At 34.1% G+C, this 24799-nt stretch overlaps 4 protein-coding genes across 6 annotated transcripts; 3 read left to right on the top strand and 1 right to left on the bottom strand.

Moving 5' to 3' along the window:
* The first annotated feature begins 5703 nt into the window (after window positions 1-5703).
* Window positions 5704-8076, top strand: LOC110814027 (homocysteine S-methyltransferase 3-like). The gene is made up of 7 exons (XM_022041335.2): window positions 5704-6031; window positions 6504-6560; window positions 6629-6825; window positions 6969-7098; window positions 7308-7511; window positions 7623-7694; window positions 7817-8076. Exons 1-7 carry the CDS (start codon window positions 5852-5854, stop codon window positions 7964-7966), a joined length of 990 nt encoding a protein of 329 aa, XP_021897027.2. The 5' UTR covers window positions 5704-5851; the 3' UTR covers window positions 7967-8076.
* Window positions 8077-8658: 582 nt separating this feature from the next.
* Window positions 8659-12195, top strand: LOC110814047 (LOW protein: PPR containing-like protein). Its single transcript, XM_022041364.2, has one exon. It carries the CDS (start codon window positions 8824-8826, stop codon window positions 11359-11361), a length of 2538 nt encoding a protein of 845 aa, XP_021897056.2. The 5' UTR covers window positions 8659-8823; the 3' UTR covers window positions 11362-12195.
* Window positions 11383-17919, bottom strand: RDM1 (RNA-DIRECTED DNA METHYLATION 1). Of its 3 annotated transcripts, none has more exons than XM_088215156.1 (4): window positions 17759-17919; window positions 14592-14717; window positions 13262-13476; window positions 11383-12110 (listed from the first exon to the last, which is right to left on the bottom strand). In XM_088215156.1, exons 3-4 carry the CDS (start codon window positions 13416-13418, stop codon window positions 11713-11715), a joined length of 555 nt encoding a protein of 184 aa, XP_088071282.1. In that variant the 5' UTR covers window positions 13419-13476; window positions 14592-14717; window positions 17759-17919; the 3' UTR covers window positions 11383-11712. The 3 variants fall into 3 exon arrangements, with proteins under 3 accessions (XP_088071282.1, XP_088071285.1, XP_088071283.1); XM_088215159.1 differs by having other exon boundaries at window positions 14592-14710; window positions 17759-17916; XM_088215157.1 differs by having other exon boundaries at window positions 14592-14689; window positions 17759-17915.
* Window positions 17920-18839: 920 nt separating this feature from the next.
* LOC110814026 (Pentatricopeptide repeat (PPR) superfamily protein) lies at window positions 18840-24059 on the top strand. Its single transcript, XM_088214682.1, has 2 exons — window positions 18840-20613; window positions 21888-24059. Exons 1-2 carry the CDS (start codon window positions 19009-19011, stop codon window positions 23685-23687), a joined length of 3405 nt encoding a protein of 1134 aa, XP_088070808.1. The 5' UTR covers window positions 18840-19008; the 3' UTR covers window positions 23688-24059.
* Window positions 24060-24799: the final 740 nt, after the last annotated feature.

Here is a 24799-nt window from a genome sequence, read left to right as displayed (position 1 = left end):
TCGATATACAGTTTATAGTGATGCCTCCTACTTAGGGTTGTGTTGTGTTCTGATGTAGCATGACAATGTTATCGCCTATGAGTCCAGGCAGTTGAAGAGTCCTGAGAAAAATTATTCTACCAACGACTTAGAACTTGCCGTCATTGTCCATACCTTGAAGACTTTTGACATTTTTATTGACCATAAGAACTTGAAGCACATATTCAGTTAGGAGGATATGCATTGAGTGTGCCATTGGGATGATTACTTATCTTTGATAGAGTTCGCCTACAGTAGCAAGTACATGCAAGTATCGACATGACTCTGTACAAGGCATTATTTTGGCTGCCCATACAGATCGCCAATCTGTTAGAAAGAGATGCATGATAGAAAATTATTTGTCCCAGATCTTATGGAAGAGACTACAACCAAGATAGTTAAGATAAGGAAGAACATGTAGACAGCTCAAAGCAGACAGAAAAGTTATGCGGACACCCGAAGGAGGGATTTAGAATTTGAAAAAGGTGACCGAGCATTTCTTAAGGTCACTTATTTCAAGGGAATCAGTATGTTTGACAAGAGGAAAAAATTAAATTTCCGGTTCATTGGATCATTCAAGATCTTAGACCAGATTGGAACGACCGTCTATAGACTTGCACTACCTCCAGAGCTATGTAGGATTCATAATATGTTCCACGTATCTATGTTATGCAAGTGTAACCCGGACCCCTCACACATCCCGTCCCACGAGCCCTTTTTACTCTATGAGGATCTATCCTATGAGGACATACTGGTTGGTATTGTAGACCGAAAGAGTAGAATACTCCACAATCGAGAAATTTTATTTGTCAAGGTCCAATGGCAGAACCATATGCAAGAAGAGGCCACTTGAGAACTGAAATCAAGCTTGAGGGCCCAGTATACCCAGCTGTTCGACTGAGTGAGCGAGTGATCAATTTGAGGAACCAAATTTTTATAAAAGGAGAGAGTTGTAATACTTGGGTTTGAAAAACGGTATGAGATATTTTTTTTATTAAATTATTTTATTAAAAAATTATTTAATTTAGTTTATTCTTATTTAATTAAAATTTTGAGAAAAAAATAAATTAGGGACGAGATTGAAAATAATTTTTTTAAAAAAGGTAAAAATTTAAGTTCATGAGGTATTTTTAAAAGAAAAATTAGAAACAGCATTCATTGGACCATTCGAGATCGTAAACTGGATTGGCACGACCGCCTACAGACTGACACTACCTCTAGAGCTATGCAGGGTTTATAATGTGTTCCACGTATCTATGCTATACAAGTACAATCTAGACCCCTTACACATTCTGTCCTATAAGCCTCTTTTACTCCAAGAGAATATATCCTATGAGGAGGTACCGATTGATATTGTAGATTGGAAGAGTAGAGTACTTCGCAACCGAAAAATTCTATTCGTCAAGGTCCAATGGCAGAACCATACATAGGAAGAGGCCACTTGAGAACTAAAATAAAGCTTCAGGGCCCAGTATCCCCAGCTGTTCGATTGAGTGAGAGAGTGACCAATTTGAGAGACCAAATTTGCCTAAAAGGAGGAGTGTTGTAATACCTGGGCCCAAAAACTGGTTTGAGATATTTTTTATTATTAAATTATTTTATTAAAAAATTATTTAATTTAGTTTATTTTTATTTAATTGAAATTTTGAAAAAAGTTAAATTTGAGACAATATTGAAAATAATTTTAGAAAAAAGGGTGCAAATTTGAGTTCATATGGTATTTTTGAAGAAAAATTAAAAACATGGGGTTAAAGTACAAAACGAAAAATTGTGGCCACGTAGGACTGCCCAGTCAACAGTCTCGACAAACAACACGCTGTGTGGTAAAGCACTCTGACGTCGGTGTCACGTGAGAGGCCACACTCGCGATCTGCGTGCCCCACGATCAGACGGTCTAGGATTGACCCTGCGAGCGTGGACGACTCGGATTCGTTTCCCCCTTAAGCGCGATCGGACGACAGAGATCAATCGCGATAAACGGTCCAAATTTGTTTCTTCTTTAATCGCAATCGGACGGACGAGATCGATCGTGATAGATGACCCAAATCAATAAGAGATGGATATAAATACTTCGCATTACATAAGAACCTGAACTCTAGCTGTCAGCCTCATTCGAAGAAAAAGAACCAGACACAAGAGAAGGAGGTCGACCGTTGACCATTGCCGCACCGGAGCCACTGTCGACAGCTAAAAAAGGTAAAAATTCTCATACCGACTCGAAATTAGATTTTGAGCACCCTTGTGACCAAATCAGAGCAAGAGGGATGACGGGTGAGCCCAAAACTGTAGGCAAAGTCTGGCAGAGCCGTCACGGCCAAAATCTCAAAATTCTTTTGATGAGCCCCTTCTCAATTCCCATTTCATGTGATTTTTTGATCATTGTGTTCACCATCATTTTCTATGTAGGTTAGTCAAAGAAAGAACCTCAGCCACAAAGGAGGACAGGCAGAGCCGCTGCACCTAGAGGTTCCTGCTGTTGATGTGTTTAGTTTTTATTTGATTTTTCAGCCAGAGGAGGCTTCTAACGTATTTTTCTGCAGGGATATGGCCAAAACTGGCCAAAATCGACTAAAACTGGCCAGATTGAGGCGAACTGCTACCGACACCGTACCGGAACCCCAAAATTGACCAGAATGAATTTTAGATATTGATTTTGAATTTTTGAGATTTTTTTAAGTATGTGACGAGTATTTTGGATTTTACATAAAAATTTCAAAAAATTCGGTATATGTTAGGAGGCGTAGTAGACAGCTCAACATCTCAAAACACCGATCCGGGTAAGGATCCCTCACCATATTCTCCATTACAGTAAATTGAGGTTTAACGATGTATAATTTCGTGTTTTCATGAAATGTTGGAAAATGCTAAAATTACTTACAAGTTATTAGCGGAGCTGGAATTCGGTTAGTTCACAATTGTCTTGATTTTCTGTTTATTTTTTTGTACTGTCCTACTTATTTGATTGACCCACTGTATGATTAAAATTAGTACTTTTAATTATTTTTCTATTTATTGATTGTCTGATCGTGATCTTTATCTAATTTATTAATTTGAAATAAATGCCTCATTTACATTTTTTTAATTGTTGAGGTATAAAATTGTATTGTTTACTTAAATGTCGTTTGATTGATATGTGAATATACAATGAAATATTAGTATGCGCTTGTTGGTTGTTTGTTGATGAAAATCTGTATGTGAAAGACTTATTAGGTACCCGAAAAAAGGGCGGATAGACCCGGTATATAGGAAATCCTATTGTGAATGTTACCTTAGTCGGACAGAGTTGGAAAATCTCTTACCAGAAAGGTTTGGGAGATATGATTCACTTTCATATCGGATGGGGTATTGAGACGATGAAATATTTGGCACCCATTACCTAACGGAGTATGGGGGATGACCGATTAATTGTTTAAATTGGATATCAGGTTCACGGGTAGAGAGGACACCTTTATAGACCCCTAGGGGTACCAGTAAGCAGGTAAAAAAAAGAAAGTTATTATTTCTTGTTCTTTTATGCGTGAAAGTAAAAAGTAATATGAATATGGATATTCATAGGTTGTTTTTGAAAAATTCGTTATAGTAAATACTAAACAAACATCTTCAAGTTTAAATGTGTTTAAATAAAGTAAGGGTTCCGTTAGTTATTTTTCTATTTTTTTTTTTTACCAATATTCAGTTTTCCGTATATATGATTGGTGCGATATTCTTATTGGTATAGTGTATCTCATCATTTCATAACTATTTCAAATCCAAAGGACTAAAATTTAGATTCCGATCAGCAAGAGGGTTGTGAGTAGTTCACTATCCGAACTCTCTCTAAGTACTAATGAAGATTGTCTTAAAATACTTAGTTATTCGCTTTTCGTTTTATTTCTTTAATTATCGTTTTTTTTTAGAAGAGATATTCTCGTATTCCTACTGGGCATTTAAAATTATTGTATAAGAAATGTAAACTCTAACTTTATTAATCGCTTCCGTATTTAATTTATGAATTTATTTTTCATTTAAGTTCCGAAACTTTACATAATATTAATTTAATAATTTTTTTAGACTTAAATTAGTAACTTTTAAAAATTTTACATTCAAATTATTAATAATATGCATATAGTTTGAATTCTTATATAAAATTTAATAATTACGTTTGTTTATAAATAGTGTATTACATCATAAAATTATGAAGACTCGGAAATTAGTTGGGACATGGGCCTCATCTCTAGGGATGGCCGACTTCCCATTGGGCAAATGTGGTCAATTCAAAGTGAAAATTTACGCAATGCAATCTTATATAGTCCCAACAATATAAATTAATTTATAAATAACTCATGTCGGACAATAAAGACCATATTACTTTAGGAGTAACCAACACAAACCAATGAGTATAGAGTAAATAGGAATTTCATTATAATATTATATATGCATATATACATATACAAGGCATTCTTATAATATATATATATATATATATAAATATAAACATTAATCGTGGTTATCAAATCTTTGAAGTTATCTTTTAGCCATATGGTTCTATATATTTTGGGGAATATTTCATATATACTAACTAGTATTTACTAATCCAACAATCGCAACTTTCCACTACATATTACATCACAGCAATCTAATATTGACATAATAGGCCATACTACATTTTTTTTTTAATTTTTAAAATAAAATTAATATGTTAATATTATTTAATATATTATATATATATTCTTAAAGGTAAACTTTTATATATATTTATCAACCAAAATTTTAAAACATAAAAATAAAAATTAATGTAATGATACATAATAATTATTTATTAAAACTTGTTAAATATAAAACTAAAATCTAATTTTTAGTTGATTACAAATCATGCACCGTATAATTTTAAATCTAAAATTAAAAGTAACATATAATGGATTCGTATGTGTATATATATAGATTGTGTGTGTGTGTATATGTATATATAGAGTGTATATTATTGTTTTACACAGATCTTAGATCATGAAAGCTGAAAAATACATATACAGAGGCGCACGAAACCTTAAGCACATGGTTGTTTAATGCTTAGTACTCGCTAATTAATGCTTAATTTAATTATTTTTCCTAAAATATCTGTTAATCAATTCATACGAGTTTCTACATCAATATTTTAGTTTATCCAACCATTTTAAAACAAAAAAAAAAATAGGGGAACCAAAGTAAAAAGTTTGTTAAAAAAAAATATATTTTTAATTTAAAACTTTATATTTACACATAACATATGTATATATAGCAGTATTTGTTTTCGTGTAAAAAGTAATGATTTCTATATATTTATATATATATATAATAACGTATTTAATTATAAGGATATATTATATATTATATATTATAAAAAACGAAAAAGAAAATTATTAGGTGAAATTTGGAGATGGCAACAACTGTTCTTTGCATGCAGCCTCCGCGTCTTCTCTTTATCGTCACCATGGACGCCACATATACTCTTTCCCCACTCCCTCTCTATGTATGTATGTATGTATATATATATATATATATATATATATATATAACAAAATTCATTTCTAACATCAATTAATATATTTATTTTTTTTAAATCAGCATTATCGCAAGTGCAAGCTATTTATTTAATCCCTGCTTACTAAAATTAGTTGATATAAAATTTTAAATTAATATATATAAACGAGGGTAAATGTGTAATTTAACGGACTCGGTCTTTATAAACGCTGTTTCAGGTTTTTAACTCTGTCTGTATAACTGTCTAAAGACTTCAGCAAAAACTCTTCACTTGTCTGCTGAAATATTAACTCTTCTTCATCAGAGCTTTTAGTCATAACTGTATAGTTCTTTCGGCATGAGATCGCCAGGTGGTGCAGATACGTCGTCGTTTCTGTCTGATTTCCTTGAGAAGTGCGGCGGCTACGCGGTGGTGGACGGTGGGTTTGCCACGGAGCTTGAGCGCCATGGTGCTGATCTCAATGATCCTCTATGGAGCGCCAAATGTCTCATCACTTCTTCACACCTTATCAGAAGGGTAATTCATTTCTAGCCATATCTACAGATACTTGTATCTATCTATACACACTCTGCCGCATGCATGTCTACTGTATACAATATATATATATATATATATGATTGTTGAAATTCAATTTAAATTGTGTTTTGATGGTTTCTTTCTGTTTTGTTCATATACGTTAAAGCATAGATTAATTTTTTGTTATTATATGTGTGTGTGTGTGTGTAAATATATACATAGATATCTGACAGGTGATGGGTATTTAATTTTGTTGTCATAGACATATACGGGTTGGGTTTTACTGACACTTGTCTGCCTCATGCAACCCTGTAATATATTCATACTGCTAATTAATGAGTTAACGTTGGAATTGGAAATGACATTAGAAGAGATTAAGTTTTAATTAAAAAAAAAAAAAAACTTTATTGTCAGATTTATTTTTCAACAATTCTCAGATTTATTATTTGTTATTTTGTGATGAATTTGACAGGTTCACCTAGACTACCTTAATGCTGGCGCAAATGTTATCGTAACCGCGTCTTACCAGGTATAATAATCCTATATATGAATTGTATCTGTCAACGATTAAGTTTCTAATTAATTAACTACATGCAGGCCACAATTCAGGGTTTTGAGGCCAAAGGGTTTTCCAGTGAAGAAGCTGAAGATCTACTTAGAAAAAGTGTTGAAATTGCATGTGAGGCAAGACAAATTTTCCTCGACAGATGCACCGAATTACATTCTCGGCCCATTCTGGTTGCTGCTTCTGTTGGCAGCTATGGAGCTTACTTGGCTGATGGATCAGAGTACAGGTCAATTTAAAGTCAAAATATTTTTGAATGGATAATCATGAATTAAACTGTACAGTGAAGTTTAAATCTTGAATGGTAAGATTCTACTGATAGGGAAATCTTCCGCCCTATTTTTATCTCTCTCTCTCTCTCTCTCTTTGCAGTGGAAACTATGGTGAATCAATTACCCTAGAAAAGCTCAAGGACTTTCATAGAAGAAGGGTTCAGATTCTAGCCGATTCTGGCGCTGACCTAATCGCATTCGAAACAATTCCAAATAAACTAGAAGCTAAGGTATTTATTTGTATTATAGAAGAATTGTTTTGCATAACTGGTATATATATCAATAAGCTATCTTACTTTTACTACCAACTTTAATGGATATCTCATTTTAACAAGTCAAAATTCAAAATTTTAATAAATGGGTAGCGAAATTATAACATGATGTTATCAATATAAACCAAATATACAAATTATAATATGTCAATTTGTAATATTTGCAGGCTTATGCTGAGCTTCTTGAGGAAGAAGATACTAATATTCCAGCATGGTTTTGTTTCAATTCCAAGGATGGAATCAATGTGGTCAGTGGTGATTCGGTGTATGAGTGCGCATCCATTGCAGGCTCTTGTAATAAAGTTGTCGCTGTAGGATTCAATTGCACTCCTCCAAGATTTATCCATGGCCTCGTTCTCTCGATGAGGAAGGTATAGGATTCCATAAACCACCTTATCTCTTTAAAAAATAAAAATAAAAATAATTATAAGACGTTTCAATAATAGATATTGTAGATATAATAGATGAAAATGGTGTGACAGGCAACAGATAAAGCAATAGTTGTGTATCCAAACAGTGGAGAGACTTACGATGCTGGTTGCAAGCAATGGGTGGTCAGTTTTCTATCTCTATTAACAATCCTATTTTTTTATGTTTGTAGTGTTTTTAGAAGACTAATTTACTTGTCCATTGTTTATTACACAAATATATAACTGTAAGTAAATGTGAGTTGCAGGAATCAAGTGGAACAGGAGATGAAGAGTTGCTGGTGTCATACGTAGAAAAATGGCGTGAAGCAGGCGCTTCCCTCTTGGGTGGTTGCTGCAGAACGACTCCAAGTACAATTAAAGCCATATCTAAAGTTTTATCACGTAAATTCGTGTAGTCAGAATTCTTTTTTTGACTGTTTAATTACAAGAAAATATACTTGGACTACATGTATCGACGGATTTTTCCTTTTATTTTGCCTTAGAAATAATCACGCTTTGGACACAAGATTGGAGTTTTTAGAAACTTTTATTAAGATTCAAATTTTGAACATCATTAATCTCAATGATTAAAATAATATTTAATATGTAAACAGTAATTATGGATTATGTATTCAGTAAACAAATTAGGTAGTTTGTATACGAGTATTAAGATACAATAAAAAATAGAAAATTTAAAAAGTTTAAAAATGTAAGAAAGTAAATTAAATAAAAAATTAGAAAAAAAAAACAGATTTTTATTTATTTATTGTAAGATTCTTCAAAATTATCGTTTCTATTAGAAAAAGAAAATTAATTTTTTAAAAGATTTATTTTTTTGTTAAATTTATATTAAAAAAAAAATTCAACTTAAATGATATAAATCGAGAATATTACTTTAAATATTTCTCATATATACATGTACAAATATATATCTAACGCATGAATCAGAAAGAAGATGAGTTATGTTTTTGGTGTATATAATGGATCAAATGATCAAAGATTTACGGGGTATATAAATGCACATATACTTACATGCCTATATATAGATGCTTTATTGCCCTGTAAATGGACTTCACATTTTCATTTTCAACAAAAAGATTTACGTATTTTAGCTTTTAAGTGGATATATATATATATATATATATATAAAGAAAAATAGGATGAATTAAGCGAGCTTTCTCGTCCGAAGTAAAAAGGCGCTTAAGGTTCTACCCTATAAGGGTGGTGGCGGCGCTTAACGCAACTGCAAACAGGAAACACCTAACAGGAGATAATGGCTGCCAATATTTGTCCCACTCCACTAGTTATAGCCACTCCAAGCTCCACGTCAAGTTTCTCTGACCAAAGCGAGCTGAAAAGGATTGCCAAAGACTCGTATCAAGTTGGGTCTTTTAAGATCTGCAAAACCATGAAGGAAGTCGAGCAATTACACTGTCGCATTACCAAACAAGGACTCACCCACAGCCTTTCTACCATGACCCAGCTTATAACCAAATGCGTCGAAATGGGTTCTCTTGAGACCTTGAATTACGCCCGAAAGGCCTTCGATCTTTTCAAGGAAGATAATGAAACAACTGGAACTTTGTTCATGTACAATTCATTGATAAGAGGTTACGCATTTGCTGGAATATGCAATGAAGCTATCTTGCTTTACGTTCAAATGATGGACCTTGGCATTTTGCCTGACAAATTTACCTTCCCATTTTTGTTAAGCGCGTGTGCGAAGGGTGCCACATATTCTGTGGGAATTCAGATCCATGGATCGGTTATAAGTATGGGTTTGGACGGAGACGTGTTTATACAGAATTCTTTGATACACTTTTACGCAGAATGTGGAGAAACTGACAGCGCCCGCAAGATATTTGATGAAATGCTCAACAGAAATGTTGTCTCGTGGACCAGTTTAATTTGCGGTTACGCAAGGAGGGATTGTCCACAGGACGCTATTGCTTTATTTTTTAAGATGGTGGAAAGTGGTGTTGCACCCAATTCGGTTACGATGGTTTGTGTGATATCTGCTTGTGCAAAGTTGCAGGATCTTGAGCTGGGTGAGAGGGTTAGTTCTTATATTGGTGAAGCTGGATTGAAGGTTAATACGCTCATGGTGAATGCACTTGTTGATATGTACATGAAATGCGGGGCTAATGATACTGCAAAACGGCTTTTTGATGAATGTTTAGATAGAAATTTGGTTCTTTATAATACAATAATGTCTAACTATGTGCGCCAGGGGCTGGCAAGAGAAGCCCTTGCTATCTTGGATGAAATGCTGCAGCAGAACATGCGACCTGACAGAGTTACAATGCTAAGTGCAGTCTCAGCATGTTCACAGTTAGGAAATATTATACAGGGCAAATGTTGCCATGGTTATTTTTTGAGGAATGGACTTGAATGTTGGGATAGCATTTGCAATGCCATAATTGACATGTACATGAAGTGTGGCAAACAAGAAATGGCATGTAAAGTTTTTGATTGCATGTCAAACAAGACTGTGGTATCATGGAACTCGCTAATTGCAGGTTTTACTGAAAATGGTGATGTAGATTCAGCTATGAGAATTTTCAATGAGATGCCTGAGACTGATCTTGTGTCTTGGAACACCCTTATTGGTGCTTTTGTTCAAGAAAGCATGTTCAATGAAGCGATTGAGGTTTTCCGTGTGATGCAAAGTGCGGGAATTAGAGGAGACAGGGTGACAATGGTGGGTGTTGCATCTGCCTGTGGTTATTTAGGAGCTCTTGACCTTGCTAAATGGACCCATTGTTATATTAGGAAGAATGGAATTCAATGTGATACACGGCTAGCTACAGCCTTGGTTGATATGTTTGCTAGGTGTGGTGATCCTCAAAGTGCAATGCAAGTTTTCAGAGGAATGGAAAAAAGGGATGTGTCTGCTTGGACAGCAGCCATCGGAGCAATGACCATGTATGGAAATGGTGAACAGGCTATAAAGCTTTTCAATGAGATGCTGGGGCAAGGGGTGAAGCCAGATGGAGTAATATTTGTGGCACTACTAACCGCATGCAGCCATGGTGGATTAGTGGAACAAGGCTGGCATCTTTTCAGGTCAATGAAGGATATTCATGGCCTTTCTGCCCAAATTGTTCATTATGGATGCATGGTTGATCTGCTTGGTCGATCTGGGCAGTTGAGAGAAGCTCTGGATCTTATACAGAGCATGCCAATGGAACCTAATGATGTGATTTGGAGTGCTCTTTTAGCTGCTTGTCGTGCACACAAGATTGTAGATTTAGCAGCATTTGCAGCTGAAAGGATAACAAAGTTAGCTCCTCAGAGGACTGGTATACATGTGCTTTTATCAAACATTTATGCATCTGCTGGGAGATGGGCTGATGTTGCAAAAGTAAGATTACATTTAAAAGAAAATGGGTTACAGAAAGTGCCTGGATCGAGCTCAATAGAGATTAATGGAACAATTAATGAGTTTACTTCAGGTGATGAATCACATTCCCAAATGCCTCGTATTGAATTGATGCTTGATGAAATGAATTGCAGACTCAGAGATGCTGGTCATGTTCCTGACCTTACCAATGTGCTGCTTGATGTGGATGACCAAAAGAAGAAGTTTACACTAAGCCGTCACAGTGAGAAATTGGCCTTGGCTTTTGGACTCATCAGTACAGCTCAAGGATCACCAATTCGCATTGTCAAAAACTTGAAAATATGTTCTGACTGCCACGCATTTGCTAAACACGTGTCAATAATATATGATCGAGAAATTATTCTCAGAGATAATAACAGATTCCATTTGTTTCGACATGGATTATGTTCCTGCGGTGATTATTGGTGATAGGATACAGAAAACAGAAAGTTTGTAACAGTTAATGATTTACACAACCCACTTAGTACTCTTCAGTACACCGCTAATACTACAGCAAAAAGTTTTGTTAGTTTACACAAGTTTCCGACTTTACAAAGGAGTGGACCCTGCAATTCCTGCCCTCAATGCTCGAAGGTAATGAAGATGGATATGATACAAATGAATCAGGAATACAATGAAAACTAGATGCTAAGGGCAGCAATCTGAGAACATCTACAAAAGTGAAAATGCGAGCAAGGTTCCATCCTGATACTCCCGAACAGCAAGGGGGAATTTAAAGTGCAACCTCAAGACACATGGGTGCATGACAACATGGGTCCATTATGATCCACTGTGTAAAGGTGGAGGAATGGTGGAGTTAAAAAAAATAGAATCAACAAAAGCATGATGCATTGGATCTGATTGCCAGACTCTAGCTACTTGGTGATGTGATGTGACACGACGATGGACCTCTTCAATGAGCCAGATGGTGGCTTCAGCTTTACAGGGATGAACAATGGTGTCCAACTGCTCATGTTCATCCTCAGTTCCAAACCTTGATTGGTCCCACTGTTTGAGGAGTATGTTTGTCAGGCAATGCAATGGTTGGCCATATAACTGTTTAATAGAAGTACCCAATCCCACCCATGTGGTAAATGGAATGATTGAGCTGCGCTTTGTAGGGATTGGGATTTGCTTCATGTACTCTTGGTACATTTCTGCTCTTTTGATCAGTGCATCTGCATCAGAGCATAGTCATGCATTGTAAAATTAGTGGATGAAAACCATATTTGAGCAATACTAAATAAAAAATCTATAAAACAAGTTACTTATAAGAGATACTCAAGAGGTCCAAAAAATAATGAATATGCAATCATAAATTCTGACAATATCCGAGGCTAACTTAGACAATAATTATTGCCACACCGCTAAAACAAATATCTATTTGCCAACAGGGATTTCCATAGTTTCAGATCAACAACTCTGCAAAAGCAATAGCTGTAGCAGCAATTTACAAAGGCTAGCTTAGGCAATAATTTATTGCTACATTGCTAAAAAAATCTACTTGCCAACAGAATTTACATAGTTTCACATCAACAACTCTGCAAAAGCAATAGCTGTAACGGCAATTTACAACTTAACAGTTTTAGGAAAGAACATTTTTATCTTATTTAATTAAATATTCCAACTTACAACTTATTAGAAGACAACTGTTCTATGTCTGACTCGATAATAAAGACAAATATGCTTATGTATTAATCCACATTAGAAGCAACCTGATGAATGTTAACTTACAGTCCTGTTTTAAATTATTTTCTTTTAAGTCATAGCTTTAGTTTATTGATCATATGTTGATCATTCCTGATCAATTTATATTGCAATGCATTGCTGGGAGCAAATAGATTACCGGGAACTCCTTTTCATGAAAAAAAAAATGAAAAAAAAAAAAATAGTTCCTAGGATTTGGCTCCTCCCCAATTGTACTTCCAAATGGAAGGGTGCTCTTGCTGCCAACAATTATATTCTTCGATGAAAGATAAAATGTAAAGCACTTAAATCCTAATTCCCACACTGACTAACCTGAAAGTATTCGATGACTAAACACATGAGTAGTGCATGAGTCAATCCATTTTTAAGGGATACTTGCTAGTGAAACAATTTAAGGGTTAATATAAAATGAGAGGAAGCTTTGACCATTTTGGGTAGATTTTGTATTCCTCATTGGTTTAGCAGAGGAAGTCACGGTGGCACACTTTGCTGCTCGAGTTTTGGATGAAATTTATCAGGAGGGAAAAGAAACCTTGACCATTTTTGCTTTTGACAAACAATAAATCTGTAAATAATTTTTGCCAAACAACAAAAGATTGAAGTTCCAATCCTCTTAGAATACCTTCAGGTGTCATAACTTTGACAGGTTGAGACATGGGGGTGCTAATATTTGACTGCTGTCCAGCAAAATCATTACTGACCTCTGCATCAGAATCTGAGGAAGAAGACTCATCTGATGATATAATAGCGACGTGCTCACTCCACATTGCCCTTTTCATGCTGAATATAATGTAGCCTCGAACTGAATAACACCAAGTATATCTGGACACAGATTTACTAAAGTAGGAACAGAAAATAAATACCAATATGTTTGATTGTATTGACTTTAATTTACAGAATCGAAGTATGCTCAAGCAATTGGATATACACATAAGGAAATATGCATATAAAATTTTCCCACAATGCACATAATTTATATAAAAAATCTTCCTTTGTTGTTGAGATAATTTCCAAAAACTACATTCTTTCTTGGGCACATTGTCAGTTCCAACCCATGCATGTGAAGAAGGCTATGCCCAGAAAGATGCACAAACCTAAAAATACAACATCAATTTCGAGTATTGCAGACTAGATTTCAAAATTGGAGGATATCTACTGGAAAAAAATCTAGCTGACATAAAATTATTCACCCTAATATTTTCCAGCTTTGAACTGCAAATTTTTGGTCAATTTCCAATAACAAAAAACTCTACCTCATTTCTATATTTTTTAATTCCTTTTAACCATGCAAAGTCAAGTGCCAAGCAGTCTATTGCTAAAATTGCATATGTTGAATTAGGTTCCTTTTGGCCATTCTTCGCTTTGTGGTTTATAATTGCTTAAAAATCCAAAAATTATAAAGAAAAAATTAAGGCTGCATTCAGCTGTTGGATAGGTTTTTCAGTTTTCATTCTTCGGAAACTGAAATAAACAGCTTTTGTCTTCAAAAACTCAAAAAAAAAAAAAAAAATTTAGGAAACCTGTTTGGTAGTTGAAAAGAGAAAGCTAGGCTCCATTTGGTACATAAAAAGTATTTTCTAATTCTCATTTTTAAAAGCTATATGTATTTTATTTATAAAATTATATAAGTTGGTTAACAACAAAGAGAATAATGGTGACAATGACCAGATGGTTAGAAAACATTAAAATGTAATTTCCAGTGTCCTCTAAAAAAACTTCTTTTTCTGTACTTCGGTTATTCAAAAAATATACAACTCTTACATACTTCTATCATCCTAGGAAATTGCAAGTTCAAGGCTACACATTTACTTCACAGCAGCAAATCAAAGTAAACCATATCCTTACATCAGTTTGAAGTCTATCATTTTTACAGACAGGACAGAACTAGATCTACAGAGAAGAAAACATAAAAGAGGCAAAATTTTAAACAGCAGGAAATCAAAATGAAAGACCTGGTGTTTGGTCAGGCTTCTGCAAATGGCATGGGCTTTATTGATGTGAAGATCAAAAGGCAGGTACAGTCCACATCCCTAACAGTCGATTCCTGCTTCTACAACATCACTGTCAGTACCTGCAGTCTTGACAGTCTCACCAACTTTATGCACATTCACAAACTGACGATAGTAACTACTTTGTATATACATTCCCAAAACTGAAAAACAGGAATCCACATATGCAAACGCTTATTAACAAAGCAAAAAAGAGTGTATCCTGCTTTCTGCAATGAGTTCCATATATTTATACTTCATAGTCTACATATACATAATTTACATACACACACATATACATATATATATGAGTTGCATATTTGATCCCTGGGCTACTAAGAACAAAAAAAAATACCAACAGAGATGCACGAAAAAAAGAAAGGAATACAGGAGAAGTGGAAGTTATGTATGATAAAATAATCGAGAGAAGATAGAATGCAATCTAACTAATCACACTCTCAAAGAAAAAAATGCACACACATGCCAACTACAAATCACTTCATAAAATACTTCTCAGGAAAAAGTTATTCGCATGGCAAACAGCCAAAGAGTAATTATTCTTAGTGGCCTCAACCTTTTTTAATGAACGAGTGGAAAGAAGCATCTAATGGGTGGATGAGGTATGTGAGCACTAAGTCTACTGGTATTAGCAAATATACATTCCCTTAATTGACTTAATGTCCTAAATGTAAATCAAAACCAAGTTTTATAAACAGCTCATTTACTAAGGCTGTGTGTGGGCACATGTAATTTCTTAATAACATTCCTAAATAATGGAAGTAATATATAATAAGAATAATGGAGAAAAGATAGGTTGCAATGTGATTAATCGCTCTCTCACAAAAATGCACAACACGTGCCAACTATAAATCACATCATAAAATTCCTCTCATGAAAAAGTTATCCGCATGGCAAACAGCCAGACAGTAACCAGTCTTAGTGCCTCAACTTTAAAAGAACTCGTAGAAAGAAGCATCTAATTGGTGGATGAGGTATGTGAGCACTAATCCATTGGCATTAGCAAATATGCATTCCCTTAATTGACTGAAGTTCCTAAAAGAAAACTTTTTTAAAAAAAATAAAAAAGTAAGGTATATATTAACAAGGTACCAAAATGAGGGTACCGTCCATATACAAAAGATTTACAAACATGTTAGTGTTTTAATGACATTATCAAAATTCACATCACTAATGATGTTATGACCTAACAGTAAATTAAAAACAGAATTTTATAAATAGGTCATTTACTAAGGATGTGTGTGCAAGTATAACTTTTTAATAGCATTACTGAATAAGTAAATGTACATAAACGATATTGTCTTCTTTAACAAGAAGAACATGTACAAAAATAAGTGATTTGAGATCGAGGAAAAAAAAAAAAAAACTAGTGGAAGATTTTCACATGGCACTGACCAACCAGACAATCTTAGTCTTGATGGACTAGGCCCTAAACCAGATTAGTTTACCCTTCATTTCATTTCATGGCCACCTTTAGAGCCCACAAACCCTTCTCATTTCATGACCATTATCATCTTCCTCAACTCTTGACGCAATGAAGTAACTACAGGAGATTGAATTGTCCTTCTATTGTTATTTTTATTTAGAATATTATGTGTTTTAAGATTCCTAATTAATTCTGATCTAGTTATTGGTTATTCTCTTATTTATAAGTAATATTTAATTAGTATGGTTTCCTTTTTTTCTAGTTTCCTTTTCTCTAGCAATTCTTTTTCTTTCTGGATAGATATTACAGACATAGACACGTACCGAATCATGACGGAGATCCTTTCTTTCAATGTAAGCTTAGACATTAAAAGTTTCCTTGATTGGCTGTATGAAATTAAACAATTGTTCGACATAAGGAAAATTTGTAAAGACAAGAAAGTACTCATTGTGGCTTACAAACTGAGAGGAGGCACTGGAGCTTGGTGACAAAACCAACATGATAACATCTTGGGCAACCTCCAGTAAGAGATTGATATAATATGAAACAAATGTTAAGAGGAAAGTTTTTACACGCACATTATGAAAAATTATAATTTCAACAATTCTGCAACTTCATGCTGAGGAATTTAACAGTAAATTCACCAAAGAATTTTTGAGATTTCATACACATTGCAATTTAAGAGAAATATATTCGAGGGAGCATGGAATATAATGCAGTTTACTTTGAAACTATACTGTTGTGTTAAATCTGCAAGAAAGATTTGTACGTTGCATGACCTCGAAGAAGATATTTATATAAAGTACAACTGTAATTGTGTATATTATAGTTTACACAAAGCTTAACGAAAAATGAATACAATCCAACATAAAAGCATAATAAGAGTTTGAATCATACGAACTCGTATAGATTGTAATTACTCCACCTAGATCCAGGATTCCTACATACCCAAAAGGAAGAAACCCAAAAAGATAATCTAAGCAGATTGTCCCTCATTGAATCAATAAGATTATTGTCAAAATAACCACCAAAACTGGACAGAGTTCAGGTCCAGCTCGTCTTCAAGCGAGGATTCAAATCTTGATCACAGAAATACCAACCAAAGCAGAAAATAAATCCTCTGCTGAAAAAGGGGGAGAGATAGATAGAAACGAACTGTAATTTACAAGACATAGATGGAGGAGAAAGCGCGGGGTTGGTGTACCGCTACTTCTTGACAAAAGGGGCAGGACCCAACTCCACAAACTACAATGTCGTCAAAAGCAGAAACGCAGAGAGCGATCACAGAGCATTTGCAATGCTATCGCAACGGCGGATGAAAGACAAAGCATTTAGGGGTTTAAAATATTATTTCTTTTAAAGTATTTGATCATTTCCAAACAATAGAGTGGGAAATTCAATAGCATTTCACTATTTCTTCCCAACATAGCCTTAATTTGTTTTTATCAATATTATTAGTTCACTAGTCAACTAATTCAATCCAGAATACAAAAAACAATTCAACAATGTTCATCAGATCTTAAAATACACCATATACAGCGCCAAGAAAATGCACCGATGATTGAGACAAGAAAAAAAAAAGAAGAAAAAAGAAACTCAGATGAACACGAAATAGACTTGGGAAAAGAAAGAAGACGAAGGCATAAAGTAGACAAAAATAAACAAAGAGAAAAAGCTTATCTCTTACTTTGGATAAGAGAAGTAGGCGTTGGGAGTGTGTTGCCTTTGATTCAGTGAATTGTTCGAACACTTTTCGTTTTGAATTTCAGGAATTTAAAGGTGGAGTTAATTGCAGAGGGTCTGTTAATATTTAGGGTTGACACTGAATCAGTGATCGGATCCATTAATGGGCTCATTGCATATAATTACTAGTATTAATCATTTTTTGTTATATTAAAAATAAAAATTGGTTAATAAAATTTTAGCATGAGATTAAGTTAAGGGTTCAATTTATTTATTTATTTTTTTAAAAATATAGTTAAGAGAATTTTCTTTCTAAAAATATTTAAGTGCTAAATAAATTATTTTTAATTGAATAAAAAATAATTCTAAAAAATTTTTAGAGCATTATTTCACAATAAATTTAAAAATATACCATTTATATTATATTTATTGCAAAAACAATTATGCAATATTTTGTTTAATTTGGTCTTTAACCTTTTTATTATTTTAATTAATTTTTTGGTATTTTAATTTTTCAAATTAATTATTCAATTAGTTTATTTATTAAAAAATATATATATTTTTTAATAATGATGACATGATATTATATATAAAGAGTTGAACTAAAAATTAAATAAAATATATATTATATACTCTAAGTTAAGAGGCAAAAATGAATAAACTCAGAAAGAGATAATTTTTAAGGGATTAAGTTTGATACAACATTTGTAAACTGGTAATACGTGATACCATCGATACTAAATTAGTAATTATTAAAAAAAATTAATTTGATAAAATTAAAATATAAATTAAATTGAATAAAAAATAAAAAATAAAAAGTAGCCTTATAGTATATAAATGTATGTTGAATATTTTTTGGCTCATGTTTTATATTATTTATTTGATTTGTTTTTTTTAATTTTATTTTAAAATATATTAGTTTATGTATTTTTTAAAAAATATTTGAATTAGTTTATTATATTAATAATCAGTAACACTGTTAATATTTAACTGTCAGAGAATAATTGGAAGATTTTCTGAAATATATAGAGTATGTTTTTTATACAAAATTGGAAGAAAGACCAAAAAAAGGTATAAAGCTAACCGGGCTAATTGGCATTTGGCCATTTCCCAATTAGTAATTTCTGACTCCGAAGTCTCAATGACTGGTCTCCGTTTTGGCATCGTTTCTGTGCTTTAGATTCTTTGATGCCTAAACGAGCTTAATAGCCCTTGGTTGTTTACCTGGACGTTTCTGCAATCCAAAACCAAAGAATGCTACCAAGACATCAGAATTTCAACCTCATTTCCCGTCTGCGTACTGGCCTATCAACCCACAAATCTCTATGCACCATCACCAACTCACCTAACCTCCCGGCGTCTCTCAAAACGTATGATACCCAAAACCCTTCTGCCACCTCATGGTTGGATCAAGACATTGTGTTCCCATCACTTGCCAGTTGGGTCGAGGCTCATAAGCTTGGTGGTGATAGCAGCAAAGTTGTCAGACACTCGCTCGGTGAGAAACCCGACGCTGATGTTGATAAGATTGATAAAATCCTTGAGCAGAGGTACCCAACTCCTGATTATGTTGTTCAAGCTTTAAATGAGTGTGGTGTAAATGGATTAAGCGATTTGGTGTCTCAGGTTTTGAAGAGATTTAGCAATGATTGGATACCAGCTTTTGGGGTCTTCATTTGGGCCAAATCACAAACAGGTTATAGGCACCCACCAGAGTTGTGTAATGCCATGGTTGATATATTAGGGAAATCAAAAGAGTTCAAACTAATGTGGGAATTGGTTGAGGAAATGAATCGGGCAAGTGAGTATGTTACACTGGATACGATGACTAAGATAATGAGGAGACTAGCAAAGGCTGGTCAGTATGATGATGCTATTGATGTATTTAGGAGCATACAAAGATTTGGGGTGAGCAGGGACACTATGGCCATGAATGCACTGATGGATTTGCTGGTTAAGGAGAAGAGTGTTGAGCACGCTAGGAAAGTGCTTGTTGAGTTTAAGGATTGCATACCGTGTAATTCTCATACCTACAATGTTTTGATATTTGGTTATTGCATATGTAGGAAATCAGAAGAAGCTCAGAAGATCATGGATGAGATGAAGAAAGATGGACATTATCCTGATGTGATTTCCTATACTTCTTTAATTGAGGCTTATTGCTGGGAAAAGGATTTTTGCAAAGTAGATGCTGTTTTGGAAGAAATGCAAGAAAAGGGTTGTAATCCTAATGCCACAACCTACAGCATTATTGTTCGTGCTCTGGGGAAAGCAAGGAAGATAGGTGAAGCTCTGGAAGTGTATGAGAAGATGAAGGGTAACAGTTGTTTGCCAAACACTTCATTTTATAGTTCATTCATATTGGTATTAAGTAAGGCTGGTAGGTTTGAGGATGCAACCAAAATATTTGATGACATGGCAAAGCAGGGAGTTGGGTTAGATGTTTTGACCTATAAAACCATGATTTCTTCAGCTTGCGTTCATCAAAAAGAAAAGCTCGCCCTAAAGTTACTTTGGAGGATGAAAGAAGACTCACTGAAGCCGGACATAAGGACTTACACACCTTTGTTGAAGATGTTCTGCAAAAAGAAGAGAATGAAGTTGCTTAGCTTTCTGTTAGAGCACATGCTTAAGAACGATACCAAAATAGATCTTGGAATCTATAGTATTTTGGTGCAGGGGCTTTGTAAGAGTGGAAAACTTAAAGAAGCTTGTTTTTACTTTGAAGAGATGGTTTCAAAGGGAATCGTTCCCAAGAATTTCATACATAGGATGTTGTTGAAGAAACTTGAAGAGAATGGTATGGCAGAAGACCAGGAAAGGATTGAAAAGCTGAGTGCAAGCATTCTTAACATGTCGTAAAAGATGCTTCTTTGAGTCTCTTGCATGCTCTGCATCAATATCATTGAATCTATATTGCTGAACTACTTTTCTGTGATGCATGAGACTGCTTGTTCTGCATCCAACTCTGGAGGCCTTTCAACCAATCGATACGCCCAGAGAGCAGCTTTTGCCAGAACTCAGAGCAGTTTCTTGAAAACTTGCTTTGGATATAAATAATGCTTTTCTAAGTCAAGCAGATGGCAAATTTTTTATATGCTTTCAAGCGACTCCAATTGTTCTCTTGGAATTGCCATTTACAGGTATTGACTTCTCTGCCCATGATTAAGCAGCAAGAAAAGAAATATATATATTGTAGGGATTAAATACAGCAGAAATGAAGTAAAAGTTTTGAATGAAAATAATGATCTAATGATTTACTAGTACAGGATTGCAATCTTACTGAGTACTAGCTTCCTCTGTAACTATTGATTTGAGTGTCCAAGTGTTTTCCATTGGGATCTCTTCTGATATTAATTCTCAACAGTGAACAACCATAGTTTTAAATATTTTACTTTCTCATAATAAACTTTTTATATAATATTTACTTTAGTTATATTCTTTGGGTGATGTCTCAATTCACTGAACCTTAACTTATATGTTTAAGAAATTATAATAATTTATTAATAATTAATTTATCAATATATGAAATTTAATATCTATTTTAAATTTTTTCAAATATGATAATTTTTAAACGTTATCGTTTATGTTAATTTATAATCAGTTGATAGAAATTATTAATTAGAATTAATTTTATTGTTTAAAATGATATAATTTAATATAACTATAAAAAATTAAATATTTTTAATTTAACGATATTTAAATAATTAAACATAATACTTAATTCTTTAAATTCATAATTTTTATAAGATGGAAGGAGAAAGATGATTAGATAAAGATAGAAGGAAGAAGATGAAGGACGAAAGGAGGCAACTTTCTTGCTTGCCCGCTAGTGCTGTGTGTAATGAGGGTATGAACTAGGATTAGATGAAGATAGAAGGAAGAAGATGAAAGATAGGAGGCAAGTCACCTGCTGGCTGCTGGTGCTGGACTCTGGAGTGTTCTAGGGTTTTTAATTTGCCTTCATATATTTTTAATATTATATATAATATATTTTTTTATTTTTTAATTAATATAGATAGTGATGAGTCGTACTACGAGTTTTTTCAAGTAAAATCCAAACTCGCCCTCCTCCGTACTTACTTTTATGCAAACCCAAACCTACGGCGCCACGAACCTTATTTCACAAATGATTTTCTTTTGTCAGAAAATTGTGTTGGGCTGGATTCAGGCGGGTGCAGACGGGTCTTCCATCCCTACTCTTACTTCGGCGTTATAGCTCAAACAAGCTTGCAGTGTTTGGGGTATTCAAACAAGAAATGCTCTCAAAGAATCAAATTTTCAAGCTTTTTTCACATTCCACTCCTAGAAGATTCAACCCACTGCCTTTCTTTGTATCCACTGTTACAGATGTACGCACCACGAACTGCTCATCAACCATCCCTGACTCGCTTGACCCCACTGAGTCACCCGATCTTCCGGGTTGGCTCATAGCATCTGACGCTCGGAATCCCTCTGCACCCTCTGATTCTGATGAAGATTTTGTTATTCCTCCACTTGCCAGTTGGGTTATGAACCAAAAGCTTGATGTGAATGGCGACAAAATTGCCTTGCATTCCCTCAATGAGAAACCCGACACTGATATTGATAGAATCTGTGGGATACTCAATAAAGGGTGCTCATCTCCTGAAATTGTTGTTGAGGCTCTAAATCAGAGTGGAGTAAATGGATCAACCGATTTGGTTTCCCAGGTTTTGAGGAGATATAGTAATGAATGGATCCCGGCTTTTGGGGTCTTCACTTGGGCAAAATCTCGAGCAGGTTATAGACACTCACCAGACACATGTAACATCATGGTTGATATATTAGGAAAGTCAAAGAAGTTTAAGTTAATGTGGGATTTAGTTGAGGAAATGAATCAGTCAAGTGAGTATGTCTCACTTGATACCATGACTAAGGTAATGAGAAGATTAGCAAGGGCAGGTCAGTACGCTGATGCCATGGAGGCTTTTAGGGGACTAGAAAGATTTGGTGTGAGCAAGGACACTATGGCAATGAATGCAGTTATGGATGCATTGGTGAAGGAGAATAGCGTTGAGCATGCTAATGAAGTTTTTGTTGAATTCAAGGATTGTATACCATGTGATTCTCATACTTTCAATATTTTAATACATGGTTATTGCAAAGCCAGGAAATTAGAAGAAGCTTGGAAGATTATGAATGAGATGGAAAAGTATGGAGTTTGCCCTGATGTGGTTTCTTATACTTGTTTTATTGAATCTCACTGCAAAGAGAAGGATTTTCGCAAAGCTTATGCAATTTTGGGAGAAATGCAAGAAAAGGGTTGCCAGCCCAATGTCATAACCTATACCATTATTATGCATGCTCTAGGAAAAGCAAGGCAAATCAATGAAGCAGTGGAAATTTATGAGAAGATGAAACAGAATGGTTGTTTGCCTGATTCTTCATTTTATAGCTCATTGATATTTATTTTAAGTAAGGCTGGTAGGCTTAAGGATGCAAGTCAAGTGTTTGATGACATGACAAAGCAGGGATTACTGCGAGATGTTTTGACATATAACACTATGATTTCTTCTGCTTGTAGTCATTCTCAGGAAGAAATTGGTTTAAAGTTACTTGGGCAGATGGAGGAAGAGAGGTGTAGACCAAGCCTTGAGACTTATGCACCTTTGTTGAAGATTTGCTGCAAGAAGAAGAGAATGAAGGTTCTTAGCTTCTTGTTAAACCACATGTTTAAGAATGATGTGAGTATTGATGCTGGAACATATGCTCTTTTGGTTCGTGGGCTTTGCAACAGTGGGAAACTTGAGCAAGCTTGCTTGTTTTTTGAAGTGATTGTGTTGAAGGGAATGGTTCCTAAAGATTGCACATACAAGATGTTGGTGAAGAAGCTTGAAGGGAAGGGTATGACAGACGCCAAAGAAAGGATTGAAAAGTTAATGGCACAGTCAAAAGAGACGAAGGATCCCTAAGTATGTTCCAAATGGTTCTCTTAGGACTGGTCCCGTTGCTTTGTGTCAGTACCTTTGCTTCTAGGCTCATCAACATGATCATGATTGTTACTATAGTACTCCTGAAACTTCTTTTAAAAAAAAAATTTTCCTTATAATTGAGTTGAAAATTTTTTAAATTTGATCTAAAAGAAAATTTTAACTTCAGCTTCAAAATTTTATATATCCCAAGTTTTCTTTGTTTTGAAATATCTCTGTACCATTATCTCTCCTAATTTCTTTTTTGGTTTACATCTCCTGCGGGTATATATAATATAAATGAGATGTAAGGAAAAAAGAATGTAACGACTGTGTATTTGGAGACACACAGAGATACAACAGCTTCTTTTGTTTTTTTGTTTTTTAATAGAAATGAGCACAGTTCGGATGTATTTAAATATGCACACCGGCAGCATAGAGAAAAAAAGAAAGCTGGAGGTGGCGCGCTGCGAGGAGACTGTAAAAGCATATTCGGTGCAGAAGAGGTTACTGATGGTGCACCAGCGACAAATTGCGGAGGCTAGTGACCGGAGGTGGCTGTTCACATGCGGAGAAGCCGGAGGTCTTGGCAATATCTATATATATACGAAGTATGTGTATAATTATAAATTTTGAGTGAGATTAGTTTTAAAATTTTAAATAGAAATTTTTAATAAAAATTAAAATTATTTTTATAAATATATGTTATCATTTTTATTTTTAAAATTAGTAAAAATAAATTTTGACTTTAGTTATTATAAAAAATATTTTTAAAATACAAGGTTAAAAACCGAACCAACTTTAGAATTTTTTTATTTATTAGAATTTGATTATTAACGATTTATTTATTATTATTTTTTAAGTACTAAAAAAGAGTAATTTGGCATCAGTTGGTGCCTAATTTCTTTTAATCAATATTATAACGAGAATTGGTAATCTGTAATAGAGTAAGGAAAAATTGATTTCCATTGCGAAAAATGATAGGAAAAAAATTACTGCTACTTAAATCCAAATTAGATCAAATTAAATCAATCACGAGTCATAATTTTTATCTAAATTAGGATTAAAAAACCGAGTTTGACTGTGGGAATACTCTTTGCTTTGCGACTATTAGC

The sequence above is a fragment of the Carica papaya genome, chromosome 3, assembly GCF_054855325.1.
Source record: "Carica papaya isolate Zhongbai chromosome 3, ASM5485532v1, whole genome shotgun sequence".
Taxonomy (NCBI): domain Eukaryota; kingdom Viridiplantae; phylum Streptophyta; class Magnoliopsida; order Brassicales; family Caricaceae; genus Carica; species Carica papaya.
Note: the sequence above shows the minus strand (reverse complement) of the source record. Positions and strands in the feature narration are given on the sequence as shown.

What these genes read in the sequence shown, in the direction of transcription:
- RDM1 (XM_088215156.1), bottom strand. Translation starts at nt 13,418, where the DNA reads ATGAAAAGGGCAATGTGGAGTGAGCACGTCGCTATTATATCATCAGAT. An exon ending in CAAAGTTATGACACCTGAAG is followed by an intron (nt 12,111 to 13,261) that starts GTATTCTAAGAG and finishes GCTCTGATGCAG; the next exon opens with ATGCACTGATCAAAAGAGCA.
- LOC110814026 (XM_088214682.1), top strand. Translation starts at nt 19,009, where the DNA reads ATGCTACCAAGACATCAGAATTTCAACCTCATTTCCCGTCTGCGTACT. An exon ending in CAAGCATTCTTAACATGTCG is followed by an intron (nt 20,614 to 21,887) that starts TAAAAGATGCTT and finishes TTTCACAAATGA; the next exon opens with TTTTCTTTTGTCAGAAAATT.
- LOC110814047 (XM_022041364.2), top strand. Translation starts at nt 8,824, where the DNA reads ATGGCTGCCAATATTTGTCCCACTCCACTAGTTATAGCCACTCCAAGC.
- LOC110814027 (XM_022041335.2), top strand. Translation starts at nt 5,852, where the DNA reads ATGAGATCGCCAGGTGGTGCAGATACGTCGTCGTTTCTGTCTGATTTC. An exon ending in CTTCACACCTTATCAGAAGG is followed by an intron (nt 6,032 to 6,503) that starts GTAATTCATTTC and finishes TGAATTTGACAG; the next exon opens with GTTCACCTAGACTACCTTAA. An exon ending in CTGGTTGCAAGCAATGGGTG is followed by an intron (nt 7,695 to 7,816) that starts GTCAGTTTTCTA and finishes TGTGAGTTGCAG; the next exon opens with GAATCAAGTGGAACAGGAGA.